Consider the following 15,711-nt stretch of genomic DNA (forward strand, 5'->3'; position numbering starts at 1 on the left):
TCTCTGAGGCTCTTATGTAACCCAGAGGAGTTACTGCATATAGTTTGATTTCATTTATTTTTTAAGAAAGCATTTAAGATTCAATATTCTGATTCTACCTCTTCTATCCTCTTTTGTCCTCAAAATTCCTGTTAAGCACCCCAGATGCACTTAAGTTGTTTCCATAACATCTTTTACCAAATGTTCATAGAATCTGTTCAAAGGCAGTAAATTGAGAATTGCAACAAAATGAGGCAAATGTCTTTACACGAAATTTTTAATGTTGCACATACTGCATTTTATAACATCAGAAGAAAAAAAACCCAAAGTAAACCTCAAAGACACAAAATAAATATATACTTTTATGACTATATGCAGAGAGAGTGCAAAAAACTGCATCTGTAAAACGTTTAAATGTTGAATCATACAACAAAAATTTACAAAAGCACTTATTTCTTTATACATGTCAGCTTTCTTTTAAAACACAAAAATATTTTAATGAATCTTACAAAGATCAAACCCTTTTGCCCTTCACCAGTATTAAAGTGGTGAAGAAAGTCTATTACCTGGAGGAAAAGAAAAAACCCAGATAAACAAAATGTAAGCCTAAACAGATACCAAGGAAACAATATTTAGACACTGAAGAGGAGTTTAGCACTGTGCATGGCAGCGCAGGAGTCAAATCCTCCTAGGCCATGAAGGCTGGTCCTCTGAAGAGGAGTTTTCTTCCTCCCATTGAGACAAACTCTTCTTTACCATGGCGTTCACCCAGCACAATACTGATGTGCCCTGTTTCCTGCTTTTACCAAACCACTGCTTTATTTCAAGCACTGTTGCATTGTAAAGTAACATATCACGTCCAAGTAGGAGCCCTTAAAGCAACAAGAGCTGGGAGCATTAGCACTGCAAATAGCCTAGCTAAACTCAGCACCGCTTGCAGTGAGCAGTCAGGTACCTGCCTCAGACCGCGTAGCACAGGGGTCCAGGACTGGCACCTATTCAGGTTAGTGTTTCGAACTGCACTTCGGTATCAGATCTGGACACTTTAAATTATACTTTTTTTTTTTTAATAAACATGTTTTTTCAGAAATACGTTACACTGTGGCAGTAGGAGTTTTCCCAAGGTAAGTGACATGCTTGGCACCCGTGATGCCAATAAAACCGTGTGGTATCTAATAGTCCTGTCTTTCCTCCTAGACTTGTACATCAGGCAAAATGATGTTTAAACCAGCTGAGTTGCAAGTAACTGGTTTGAACTGAGGTTTCTCGGAAACCGAGACAGGCCAGTAGAGCAGACTGGAAAATGAAAGGAACAGAGATTTGCTGTGGGAGTCAGGGAGTTTTGGGGGCGGGTATAGAAAGGACCAGCTAGAGAAAGGACTTGCCACGCTTGTGCCTGGGATTTCCCTGACGAGACCCTGGGTGAAGCACAGGCACAGCGAGACGGTACAGTGACACAGTATGGCAAAGCTCCAGCCCCACTCGGTTCGTGCCACACAGCTGATGGCACTTGTGAAGCCATTTTGAGCAGTCCCATGGGCCCCACATCTCCTGCACTTGCCCTGGCTAGCCATAAAGCACAGGCAGGTTCCTGAAATTTAGGCAGCTCACTGCACATGTGCTGTAGCATTGCACATTCAACCTGTCTGGGATCTCCCGGCACATGGCCACCAGAAGCTGCTGCTTCTGTTTGGACATCCAGAAGGCACAGACAAATGACCAAACTCCTTAACTCTCAGCCAGGAGAGAAAAAAAAAAAAAAAAACCTCTTGGGCAGAAGAGAAAAGGGATGGGGAAAGAACGTGGTCATGTCCTCTTTAAAGCTGCGGGACCATGTCAACCAGCATCATCCTGTATAGCCCAAACTGTGACAGTCAATAAAATTCACTGATAAAGAAATTACTTTTTCCTAACAATAGAAATTTGCCTGGTTCAAAAAAATGACTTGGGAGATCATAACAAAACACACTGAGCTAACTAAAAATATATAGTTGTAAACATCTACTGTGGACTGCACCAAATATTGGGAATTTACCTTACAAAGTACACAAGGACCATCTCCACAGAAAGCAAAAGAGGAAGGGTTTCCATTATGGACGCAATTGAAGTAAATATATTACATGATAAAAGGAAAATATACTTCAAAATTAGTATTTCATAATTACAAATTATAAATTATAGATGAATTATATAAATTATAATCATAAATTATAAAAATGCATTGGTTGCAAATAAATGAGTTTAGGGCCACAAAATAGATATTTGGGTTTCCTGTTCAACAAAACCATTAAGCATTTACTTCATTACTAACTGGAGGACAAATACAAATTTGACTGAAGTTTTCTGGAATTTTAGCAATAAGTTCACCTTCCTGCAGACTGCAGAAGAATCAACTCTCCCTGTTGTATGAGCGGTAAATTTTCTCATCTTTATCATAAGCCACATAAATTAGGGTCTAATCCTACATATTTACACAAGAGAGACAGCTCACAAATATTCTACAGCTAACACAATCTGTTAAACTGCTTTATGTACTTCTAAAACTATCTTATTGTATAAGTATACCCTAGCAAGTTTCAGGGGAATTGAGTCCCTAAAATGTGAAACTGTGCAACAGAATCTTTTTTGATTTATATAATAAAAATACATATACAGGATGTAGATTTTTTTTCCAGCGTGTTTCCAAAAAGTCTACTCACCAGTAGAAGCATCGCTCATGTGAAGTCCAAAAGCTGTAGGGATCCTTTGCCTGAGAGCTTCAGCAAAGCAGTCCTTATTTAGGTATTCTAAGACAGCATCTTAAGTCTGAATAAGGTTTTCAGAACAAGTCAAGTTTGATATTTCTATCTTTGGTCATTATCTCAGCATCAAATTTCTTATTAAAACCTATGAGAAAACTGTTGCAAGGTTTTTATCCTCACATAAAGAAATACACTAATTTCACTCTAAAAATCTTTGGCCTGAGATAGGGGATGAAGACTACCATCTTAAAAAGGAATTTGTCTGAGAAAGGTAAGAGAGATGGGAGAAGGAGCTTACAGTGCAAAACAGATTTCAAATTTTTAAAGTAGCAGGCACTACAACACAACCACTTACTGTGGTATCAGAGAACAGAGCAGCCAAAAGGTGGTTTCACTGTTCATTTGTGGAAGTGGAGTTGATTTTTGTCCACTTGCATATCTTCAGACAAATCAGAAGATAATATCCAGTTTCTCCTTATTTATTCAAGTAAAATCTACATACATTTTAAACTTATCTTTGGACTTCTTTATCTTATGCTATGTTCCTGGACAGTTAATAGTACATAGAATTTAACATCATTTAAGTACGGTAGTAACATTAATTACTGTAACCCCTCTTGCCCTTCTATGAGGTAAGAAACCCCATGCACCATTAATAAATAATGAATTACTGAGCTGCAGCATTGGCTATCTCCTACAGTTCTAGAATAAATATTGAAGAGAACGATTTATGCTATAGTGTGAGAACTATTTACTTTTTATTAACAGGTGGCTTGCAAACAGGTATTATCATCTTCATTTTAACATGAGGACCTGAGGAGCAAGGAGTTGGATCCTCAGCTGCATTTGACACAGCTCCAGTGACTGTGAGGAAATTACAGTGAGATATCTGGCCACTGAGATACGTGGCCAGCTGCAGCGCAGATCCAGTTTTCCTACACAGGCCTCTAACTTTAGGATCTGATCTTTTGACATCTAGAGCCTAACTCACAGAAGGGCTGCATGTCCCCCGTTCAGAGGGAATAGACCACTTGTCACCTTTGTTTTCCAAGGACTGCATTTGAAGACATGAGCAAAGTTCCCAATTCAAAAGGCCAAGGCCTGTCTCAGCAGTTTAAGGCCACATGGCAAATGGGTGATGGAGCCAGGATGGCAGCATGCCATAGCCCCCAGTACCTGGAGGTACTTGCCCTAAAGCAGACATGAACCCTTCCCCATGTGCTACCTGCACACCAGCCACCTGCCACAGGAAAAAGAAAACAGACAGTGAGAGCGGTGAGGATGAGGCCTAGGACTAACATGCACCGCACATCACGCAGATGGAGTTTGAGAGGGTGGATTTACAGCTACATTGATTTAGAAGAGTCTGAAGTGGCCAGAGTCCCAGTCATCTGGGGGTTTTTTCTCCCTATATTTCTGTCAGCATTATTTGTCACACTTGTGATATGTTTCTTATAATGATCATTTGTCTCATAAAATTAAAAAAAAAAAAAAAAAAAAAAAACACTGTAAAAATGTCCTTGCTAAAACAGTTCTTTGGAAACCCGGAGAGTGTGACCAGTTGGGGCAGGATAGCTGCCTTCTGGAAAATGAGGCAAGTGGGCCCTGCAGCTGCCTGCGCTGCCACACGCGTTCGGCACCCCTCGGCAAGGTTAGAGCATCCTAGGAACTGGCCAGGTCGGGGCCAACCTAGGGCACGTGCTCAGATATCCCCCTGAGCTGAAAAAACAGGATACATGGTGCAGCACATGCAGCCTTTTAAAGAAAACTATCTTAATAAGATTTCTAGTTTAAGCTCTAAAGGATTTTTAGAGCTGTTTTCTTGGTCAATTTGTTATGTTTACACAGCCAAAGAAAGGTGTGCCTGTAGTTTGTGATATCTGAATCCAGTTTTTGTGTAAAGACCCCCAGCTAAAGCCCAGGCCACTGCTAGGAGTCAGCACACAGGCTCTTTAGCTGCCTAGATTGTCACTCTGGCTGTTAGGCTGTGCTAACACCTGGATATGGTATTTTTATTGCTTTTGGTACCCCCCAGCCAAGCTAAACTGGCACCATCAGTGAAACAGGCACAGGGAAAAGGCACACCATCCTTCTGCTCTGTACGTAGTAGCCTCTGAAAGAAGTTACTTGCACTCAAACTGAGAAGTTAATAAAAACCAACTGAATAGCTTTACTTTCCCAAACTTCACAGCTATACACATGTGCAATGCTTTCATAAAATATTGCCCTTCAAACCATTAAAAAAATTCCTACTCTACGGAGAGTTTGGCATTAAATTTAGACAACAGTTAAAGAACTGTAAAGGGCAGGATTTGTATCACAATAAAAACGGTGACCTTAGGTCTATTAGTGTATTCTGGGCAAGATACTGCCTTCAGTTACATTTCTTTAATGGAGGGAAGAACTTGGCACTTGTACATAAAAGCAGTATTAATGAAAAAACATGAGACACCTTCATTCCATTAGGCATTTTAGTAAAAACAGGACAAGGGAAAAAGGAAGAGGACAAAGAAAGAAAGAAAGCTAGCAGAGAGTGTACTGGGCGCAGGTAAGACTACAAAATTTGAAAAATCCATGAAATTTAACTAGTGAAGAACATTGGTACATCACAAAGCTGGTTATGGTCAAAGAGACTGTGCAGGTCCTATATTTTTGTCCTTCAGGCTTCCTTAAGGTAAGATTCTCTACTGCAAGTTCATAAACTGACAATGACAGTAGTGCCATAAAAACGTAGGTAGAAAAATAGTGCAAAGCCAAGGGCTGGACACTTTAATCTGTCACAAGTAACCCCAAGCACTTCCATTACTGCTCTTAAAGAAAACACATACAGAAAATATTATCCATTTATTACAAATCGCAGTTGCCTGCATTGCACTCTATATTTAGAATGTACTGACTACCTTTCTGCTTCCCTTCGAAGCTGCGGATGGAGAATAAATACCACCTTCCAAACTAGCAAGTGCTGCCTGCCCTCCAGTCGTGACTGGTAGCAAAGTTAGGCAGCATTTACGAAAGAAATCAATTGAAAAGTAAAACAGACGATATCATTTAAGGCCTTCATCCCTGCTAGTCCGCTCGACAGACTACACTTTCGTAAAATAAGAACATTTACCGCTTCTGGTAGAGTAACCAGAGAGCGGAGTTAAACAAAGAAGGTCACGTTTACGGCTGCCAAGAAGACAAAGTTCCTGAGGCTCGGCCAAGTGAAACAGAGAAGCTGTTCCCTGCAGCATGCTCCTGGCGCCTCGCGCTGCGTGCGTGCACAAGGGCAGAGCAGCGCGTGGCCAGCCCGAGCCAACTGTCAGGCTGAGCATCTTGTTTAAATCTCCTTGCAGCCCTTATCAGAAGGGGTTTGGAATCACAACTGGTTATAGTGCACACTCGTATCACTTCCCACAGATATCAAATGCACAGACAGGAGTCCCGAACAAAAGCCACCACTGGCCAGGGTTATAAGGAGCACCAGCTATTAGGGAAATAAACTCCAAGGGGCAGAGTCCAGTCTTAGCTACTCCTCAGTAAGCCTGGAGCAACTCCAGCTCTCCAATGAGGCTAGTCTGAATCTGCACAGGCATAACTGATACCAGGGTCTGAGTCGGATCGGTGGTGAGGCACCAAATTAAAACGAAGGGTGCATTGAAAGACAGCCTTTCAGATCCAGAGTAACTAAAAATCATTGGTAACAGAGTTTGATAGCCTTGAGCGGGACGGAAGAAATATCTACCAATGGATGGAGCTTATATTTACACAGCACTTCTTAAGTGCTCACTTCAGCAAGTCCATGGAGTTTAAAAGAGGAGGTGGCTTAGCCTGTTCTGAGAAAGAGTTTTCAAGGTTCTTCCTGCTACCCTGTGTAAACTGTTAATAATATACTGACTACACAGAAAATAAATTGTGCATTATTCACTCTGTCTGTATCTACACACATACAGTCACTCTATATGCACACAAACAATATCCATATACTGTATACAAAACAGGAGATGTACCATAGTCTTTCCTAAAATATTAGATTTATGGTGAGTTTACTACACCCACGTTAGTGACAAAAGTTATGCCCAAGGACAAGGCAATATGCATACACCAGTATTCAAGGAAGACATGCCATGAAAAAACATCATCTTTCCTAAGGTAGCCCAGTCTCTGAAAAGAAAGCCCTATCTTAGAAATAGTTTTGTTGTTCTTTACTTCTGTAATTCAGATGATTAGTATGAATCCCATTGATTTCAATGTCGTAAGCACAGAATACTGTTAGAAATTTCTTCTAATAACAATAATTTTTTGATACTACCAACAACAAGATGAAAATGTTTTCACTACTGTTAATTGAACCACCTAACTAATGTAATTAAATAAAGTTCATGTTGCAGTATGAATTATTGGTTAGTGACACAGAGCACTTCATGCCAATGACATATTATACCAGGGGTTTTTTAAAAATATAGTTCAGTACCTGTGTGCATGTATATATTTTCATAGAAAATCAGCCCAAACTATTCCATATAATAAACTTAGTTATGAAATGCAAATTATCAGAATTCCTGTCTTGGTAATATGTTCCCTTCAAAATTCCTATAATATTCTCCAATTCTTTCAGGTACAGGTGAAAGGAAAGCTATGGCAGACAGCTGACAGGAAACTATCAAATGTATTTTCTTAAGTTTGTTACCTTTAACAGGACACAAGCTAGCAGGCGGAAGAAATCAATAGAACCTTTCTCCCTCTCTCTCCTTTTATAAAATACCCCAAACTTTCTGAGAGATCTGAGTGTCACCGAGATCCAAAAGAAAGCATGGCAGTAATGATTAGGTCTGCAAAGGTAGAGTAATGCTGCATGATCAACTTATATGCAGCTGATGGAAGATCTAAAAGTTCTAGCAGTCTCAAAAGGTGGCTCATATTTAAGGTATGAACTACTGAATGGTGTCCTGTTTTCTTTTTAAAAAGCATAAACATATAGCACACATCCTGCACAAATACATTGGCTTTTCCCACAGAGGGACTTGTTAGTGATAGAGTAGCCTGTCGAGAATAGGCACTTATCCCAAGAATTGGTTTAAAAAAAAGGGGGGGGAGCATTATTTGGTAGGTATGGCACCAAAATCCAACCATTGTGCTTTCTCACATACATATGCTGTACAGAAGAAGGCTCAAACAGACACAGAGTTTTAGGTTGTTGGTGGGCTGTGTTTTTTCTTTTTGCTTCGGCAAGATTTGCAAATGCAGCAAATGATGCATGGAGACGCCACAAGCAGCAAGGGAGAGGTCACCAATGCTATGATACCTAACCCGACGAGGATCCCCACAACCTGAAAGACATAGAGGGGAAAAATATCTATTTAGCTAACATGGAAAATAAAATGTATGTGTGTGTGGACAAGCACTGCATAGGTCACAAAAAGTAGTTAAAAGCCTGGAAATAATCAAATTATCACAGTCCTTTACTGAAGGGTAAAATTTCTTTGCTTCTGGCATTTGTGATGGCTCTGCTTGGCTGGCTCTGAACCCACCTGCGTTCTGTTCCACATCACCGAAGCTCGCGAGTGGCCTAGCTTGTTCCTGCAAGGGCCTTTGTCGTAATGTCTTAAGAATATATCATTCTGAAAAACAAGAGGAGAAGCTGTAAGAGCAGATTACATTAACCTGGGGAGGTGTTCAACACTGGACTGGAAATACAACTTTCCTGACACTGCTGCAAAATTATGTGCTGCAGACAAGTTCACCTGCCTTCCAAGTAATTTTCTAAACAAATTTCTTGCAGTTTCAAAAGGTGTAGTGTTTGGGGGACCTGAGCTACTGTATCCTGTCTTCTCTTCCTCTCTTTTAAAAAGCATAAGCATACGTATATGCGCTGCACAAATACCTAATCTGACTCTGCACTGTAATTTGTTGATGATAAAGAGGCCTGTAAACATCAGGCGTTTCTGAAAGCTAGCAACCTGTGAGATTATCTTCCTGAAGTACTTCTACATTCTGTTCTCCTGCTATCCCTATACTTTCTGGTCATTGTCTTCCTAGACTTAATTAGAAGATTTAAAAAGTAGGAAATCCCTGTTTCTTGTTTCTTTTCCCAGTGATATTTATTAAACTATAGTTTATCCTAAAAAGGTAACCTATGCTTTGCATTACCTAGACAGTTGCGCTGTAGCGTGAGTACTGCTTTCTCCTTCATACTTCATCGTTACTCTTCCATTCTGTGAGCATTACCTTCATTTAAACCTGCAGTCCCTTTAACCTTGCTCATTTAGACAAACTGTTTGAAACACCCAGCTACAGTCTCATTTTTTTCCCTCTTGAACTGATTAAAACTTGATAAAGGCATGTCTGCAGAGTCTGCGAAAATTTGACAGTCTTCCAGTTCAGCACAGTGTTGAGCAATCATTGTGTACAGTATGTACTCTGAGGCAAGCCATAAGACTGATGTTGAAAACACACTCACACATACAAAAATGGGACACAGTGCTAAGCAAAACCTGCTTAGCATGCTGAGAAAAGGAAGGATGAAGAATGAGGAAGTCTCATCATTTGCTAGCTGTGGAGTAAAAAAAGAAAAAAGAAAATCCATGTAGCATTTAACATTATTTTATGTCAAGTGCTGGTAAAGTCCTTTTCACACTTCCACAGATGTTACTGATGACTGCACCAAAAAGGGAAGCGGGCATACTCACAAGTGCATTACATCTTTTAGTCTTAATCCTGTTAGGAAACTCAAAGTCCAAAAGAGTTCAGGCTATTCAGTGTCATTTGAGAAATGCCTAGCAACCTGTACTTCATCACCCATGTTCATAATTCACCACTTTTATCCTCAAGCCTACTAACTAATTATTCCCTTCAGCAAACAGAGCACTACAGTAGTACTACAAGAGGAGACTTAGTTTACACAAGCTCTTAATGTACCCTCTTGAAACCAGCCCCTTTGTCCAGTACCATACCCTTTTTTGGACAGGCTGTGATTCTTAGGGTTGGAACAGGTGGAAAACATTTATTTCTTTGACTCTCAACCAAACTATTTTTATCTACAGAACCGAAAGAGGGACTCAGAAAAATGTAGTGCTGGAACAGACTACCAGAAAGCAACCAGTCTGTCCCACATCTTTCAAAGAACTATCATTGGACCCAGGGACGTGGCATTTAATCCTTTATGGAAAAAGGATGGTGATATAGACAAAAGCACTGGATAAATGAGAAGAAGAAAATGAAGTTAGAGGCTAAAACTAGCCAAGATATCCACTCGGATACTGACGAGTTGGTGGAGAGCTTGTAGAAGACCTGAGGCTCTAACCCCAAACCCCTGCTACCCTTTATCTAGAAGCGTTCTCCTGTGGCACTTACATCCAAGTTCTGTAGACAGTACCAGCAAAATGTGTGCTTGCAGTTCTTGCACATCATCTGAGCACAGCCTTCATTTCGTTCAATATAGATCCGACAAACAGGGCACTGCTTAATTGGTGCCTCTATCTCCATCCCAATAAGTGACCTAGAAGAGTAAGGAAACATAATGTGAAATGTGAATGCAATTACTGCTCATACTCAGCTCCACTGTCTAGTGTGTGTAGTACTTATTTTCCAGAGTGCCAGATATTGTAGTCTTAATGTGCTGAAAGTGTGAAGCTTGGCAGTAGACTATGCTGAAGTATACTACTAGGTGTAAGACTATTTAGATCACGTAGAAGCAAGAGAAGCTCAATTCCTTTGGTCTTCTATGCTACATAAAATCAACATTCACTATAGCCATGAACGTATCACAGACAGCATTAAAAATAGCACTTTTTAAGAGAGCTTGCATAATTCATTAACAGGACTGGATTATGAGACTCATAGCACTGTTGTTGTCCAAAGAGAATAAACTTAAACTCCACCAAAGCCAAAGATCAAACCTGGAGAAGAAAAATTATAGGGAGAGCTCTTTGGCAACTCCTGTTTGATAAAGTCTGCAGCAAAGAGAATGCTTAGATTTTAAGTCTTTTATTTGTTGCAAAAAATGACAGAAACCTTTTAACACATGACTGAACTCAATCTGATTCTGAAAACAAAGACGGATGGTCACAGACGTTATATAATTTAAAAACAAAAGTGCTTTCTTTCTGTAGATTAAAGGCTTATGCATCCTTAACTGTAGGTTGTTTACACTTATAAAAAATAAATCAAAATTCTCACTCACACCAAATGAGACATTTCACACCACTTTGCACAAGAGTTGAGCATCATCTATACAGAGATTTCATAAATATTTAGCAGGAGTGAATTCTTAACCACAGTAAGAGCACTGTGTGGATCCAGTTATATTAGTATATTGGGTATTCTGTACTGGTAAAAGTCATAATTTTAACATGCAAACAAGATTTGGTGGGCTTGGCCTGCCTGAAGTGTCAGTGAAACCCCAAATTTGGTAACTACCCAAATAATAGTAAAAATAAATAGTAAAAAATAAAATATATAATTAAAAACAGTAAGAATTACACTGAAATTACATTTAGAAAACACCAGAGATGGACAGCATTAGGAATGCACCTAAGAAGCTGGAAGAAGGTCACTCCATGAAACTGATGTGAGGTACTGAATTAGCACCCAGTGCCAAAAAGAACTGGAAGATCACAAGGTCTCCATGGGTTTTCCTCTTACCCCTGTTCAGTTGGTACTACAGTAGTTTGGTTGTCCTGGCACAGGTGCTCTGGGTGCCATGCCTCCTCGCAGGATGAGCAGAACTTCAGGTGGCAAGCCTGACATTCAACCAGCACTGGCTGTCCTGAGTCACTTGGTTCAATATAGCACACTGCTTGGCAGTCAACTGCAGGGCACCACGTTCTCTGGGGGTCCAAATGGACTTCTGAAATGTAAGTGAGAAAAAAACTGTTTACACAGTCCCCTTCTCACATGGACTTTTGAAACATAACAGAGAGAGAAATAAAATTGTTCATACAGTCCCCTTCTCATTCCAGTGGCATTTTGCTTAAGTGCGTAAGATCCGATTTGGTGCTTGTGTAAGGAAGCGGAAGCCCTGCATGCCTACTTCTGTGGGCATCTGAGCCTACTCTTCTGCTTTACGCAGGCCTAGAATTATGTTCTGCAAAGGCAGCTGCACTGAAAGCATCTCAAGAACGGCAATACGCTACATTGGGCACATTCTTCATCTTTTTTCCATCAGAAGTTTAAGCAATGTTAAACAGGACGCATCAGGTACCATTCACCATCTGAATTCAAAAGCACAGCTAGCAGAGACCCACTGATACAGTTTGCTTACTCATTCAAGGTGTCACTTAAGTCATCTGAAACTCTGAAGGATGAGAATAATGATTTACTCCAAATCCGCTTGTCTGTGACCTCAAAAAGTCATATAAAAGATGAACATAACTGCTGCTTGCTGAAAAGCATGTTCCCTTTATAAAGTGAGGGCAATGAAAACCATTCCATGTTTTTCATGTGAACAGCAGGACAGTCATTAAATTAAATCAAGTCAGTTTTTGTGCTTTATTTCCCCTCACCCTCTATCTACAAATTCAGATTAATATTCACCTCATTAAATGATCATTATTTGTCAGACATCAGATTACTACAACAACCAAGACAAAATTATGGGTGTAGACACTGAGTTACAGAAATTATTGCACAGTGGTATATAGTAAATGTTGACTCTCTCTCTCGCTCCCCAGCCTTTGTTCAAGAAATTTGGACTTGCAGCAGAAACCCAGCTGAAACGCACTTGTTCTAAGAGCTCCCGCTGTATGTGAACTTTATACTGCTCATTTCCATGAGCAGAAACCAGAAAACCACATGCCTGCAGATCTTGCCTAGAAAAGGGCTGTCATGGCTGTAGGACCTACCTGCATCTCCTCCTTCCCTAAGAGCCCTCTGGTACCACCACTAAAAATAGATGGAGGGGATGTCTCAGGAATGGGTGGAAAACCCTGACTGTGACAGGGACAAGCTTCTCCTCTATTTCCAGCAGATAAAATATCACCCCATTTGCAACAAAGGGCATAAAAGGGCTCAGCTCCTTTCTAATAAGCCAAACCACTATATTCCTCCTGATAACTTTGAGGTTCTTTGAAATCGGGAAAAACATTTTAGAGTTAATATCCCTCTCTAGTTGACACAAACATATTTCAACTTCATCCACCCAGAACACTCAGAGCATTCTGCTGGTTTGGGGGTGAACAGTAAACTCGCACCAAAATAGCTCAGTTCATCCTGAAACTATTCAGAATGATTTTTGACAGACACTTGGAGAAAAAAGCTACTTTTAAATGACCATATTAACAAAGGCACCAGAGGAGGAGTAACTGGTAACACCCTTCTATTTAATAGCTGTAAGAGCAGACATGTAGGAGAGAGATTCAATCTACTCCCCTGCTTGAGGCAATCTGAACCCCAGTCTTGTCAGAAAGTGTCCTTTGGGCTGGGATATCACCAGTTCCTGGGCTTGGACTTCAGCTTCCATTGATGTTATTCCAATCTGTCTGTACAGAAGTGGTGGGGGGTGATGCTCACCTGAGAGATCAGATGACTACTAGGTTAGGCAGTCACGCTCAGTTTCTATCTTCCTATTTCTATCTACCTACTTCATTCTTTTATTCCGAATATGAAATATTTCCAAAAGGGCACTGCAGAAATGATTCAGAAAGACCCACTTCTGATTATTCCAAAAGCCTGGACTTTCACGTGAGAGGACAGACAGACAAGTTGGAATCTCCATCAACAAAAATTAGCACCCAATCTCTCATATTTAAGGTTAACACATTGGCCACTGTGGTAAGGGGTGCTATGCCTGGGGCTCTGCTGAGCTCACTTATTTTGCCTCCTTCCTTTTTGTCTAGGACGCTTAAGTGAGGAACCAAGTGAAGACGATTGTCTGCTTTGGTGGTGCAGGACATGCAGGCAACTCATTGTGACTTCAGATAATATTTAACTCTGTGTCAGGGTGCTCTGACAGATCTGGAGACAGCTTCCACATCCATGGAAAAGGCTTTAATCTGCAATTTAGGCAGTGCCAGTAAAACACCTGTACCATCTATCTCCTTCTCTGGCCATTTTAGGAATCTAACCCCCTCATTTCCCTCATTCTCTTACATGTGCTTCCCCTCCCCTTTCTCCTACCAAAAAAAGAAAGAAACAGCTGTTTTTCTCAAGACTGAATGAAAGACAGAACAAAATAGTTTGTATTTTCATGTGTGTGGAACGGAGGGAGAAAAGGATGGGCTGTACTGCACACCCAAACGCTTTTTAAAAGCAGTGCCCTAAGAAATCATTATTTCTGCAGCTTTCCTCAGTGTGTCTCCAAAGATGGGCTGAAACAGGTAAGACTATGCCCCACTAGTGGCTATTGCATTAAAGTCATCACACGATGTGCTGAAATGCGAACAAAAAATGTATTTTATGCTCATAAACAGCATTTAAACAAGTCAAAGTGCAGTTCCTGCAGATAGCTGTTTAACATACTCAACTTTGGAAACCTAAGTTCTCATATCCTGTTTTTGGATGAAGGACAAGATGTCTGGTTTTGACATTCACTGGGAGGAGAGGAGCAGGGTTGTAAATCTTACTGATTTTTACAAATCTGTTGCAGCAAGATGCAAGTGATGCATGAGATGAAACTCTTTCCTCTCCCACTTCCTTCATTTTACAAAGAATCTACAGATGGTGTTTTGCAATCCATGCTGTCTCATACTGTTTGCTTACCATGGAGCACAAATGAAACCAGAAAAACCTTAAAAGAAGCAGCCAAAAGAGAAAGGAAGATATCATATTACTCTGACAAGCTGTTCAATTTTTTGGTTAGGGCCATTTCTCTCCCCAGCCTTTCTCCAGCCTCCCTGCAGCTGTTTCAGCCACATTCACTCCACTCTAAGGAGGAAAGTCTTCCCAAGGAGTGCCAGTAACCAGAGCCCCACAGGCAGGGATCTGGCCCATTTTCACAAAACAAGCAAGTGAGCAGGTGAGACGTGGGAGACAGACTGTGGAAATGCAGCATCCTGAAGGAAGGAGAATTTATGGCTCAGGAGAGGTAACCACTGAAAAGATAAGAAGCCCACGTTTTTTACAGAATATTAGGGAACACCTCTCTCTTACGTGCTTTTGGGTCAGGCATAAAATGGAGGTTCTCATCATTTATCAGTAGGCTTATTAAACAATTGTCACTAGAAGAGAAGTACAACACATACATCTTAGCCACATCCTATTCCTCTCACTTTATTTGGTTGTTTCAGATGGCCACATCATCCTTGTCCTAAACAGACACATAGCAGTTCCTGTTTCTGCTATTAAAATAAACTGCATGGGTAGGTCCTGGCTGGACACAGATATGTCACAGATAAGAAAGCTTGCTTTAAGTCTGAAAACATCTATGTTCTGAGAACACAGGAAACAGAAGACCACAGAATATTTTCAGTGTATTCCTAATTAAACTAAGCAAGTGTATATATAGATGAAAGTGCATGTCAATTCATTCTTACAACTTTTTAACCCAATATTAACTGTTCAATATCTTAAAAGCAAGGAGAAGAAGACTATTTTATGAAACTAGCTAAAACAGAGGGGCTGGGGAAAATAGATGAGCTTCTGGGTGTACAAGTCCTTCTTCAGGTCTTTGGAATTTTCCTAAAAATTCATCTTTTGATAGAAATTTTCTGTAAGGGTGAGAAGCATTAGCTTTACTTGAAGACTGGTGAGGAAAGACTATAAAACAACAGTGAAAGGAATTAGCTATGAAGTTGGTGACTAGCATTTCTATAAAACAAAGAGGATGCTGAAGCAAGACAGAGTACAGAACAAAGTTTTAAAACAGACTGATAGGAAAAAAGTAAAATTGGGAAAGAAAATAAGGAAATGCACCTATATCTCAACAGGACAGAACTGAGAGAGGAAGGACCTGGAATATAGGAAGCGGAAGGGTTTGAATATAGGGCTCTGTTGTTCAGAGCAAAAGTAGTGAAGGATTCCCTAGTACTTACCTACTTTAAAAATCAGAATTTGGCCTATAGCCAAAGATCTGGAA

At 40.3% G+C, this 15,711-nt stretch overlaps 1 protein-coding gene across 3 annotated transcripts in view; it reads right to left on the reverse strand.

Annotated features, from left to right (window-relative positions):
* Positions 1–238: 238 nt before the first annotated feature.
* The window catches only part of RNF144B (ring finger protein 144B), a 96,739-nt gene continuing 81,266 nt past the window's right edge, over positions 239–15,711 (reverse strand). For all 3 annotated transcript variants that reach the window (XM_064506978.1, XM_064506977.1, XM_026113346.2), the window contains 4 exons: positions 11,343–11,547; positions 10,053–10,197; positions 8,231–8,320; positions 239–8,029 (listed from right to left, as the gene is read on the reverse strand). In XM_064506978.1, the coding sequence (XP_064363048.1) occupies positions 7,889–8,029; positions 8,231–8,320; positions 10,053–10,197; positions 11,343–11,547 (581 nt within the window). In that variant the 3' untranslated portion in view covers positions 239–7,888. The remainder of the gene's footprint in view (positions 8,030–8,230; positions 8,321–10,052; positions 10,198–11,342; positions 11,548–15,711) is intronic.

The sequence above is a fragment of the Dromaius novaehollandiae genome, chromosome 2, assembly GCF_036370855.1.
Source record: "Dromaius novaehollandiae isolate bDroNov1 chromosome 2, bDroNov1.hap1, whole genome shotgun sequence".
Classification (NCBI taxonomy): Eukaryota; Metazoa; Chordata; class Aves; order Casuariiformes; family Dromaiidae; genus Dromaius; species Dromaius novaehollandiae.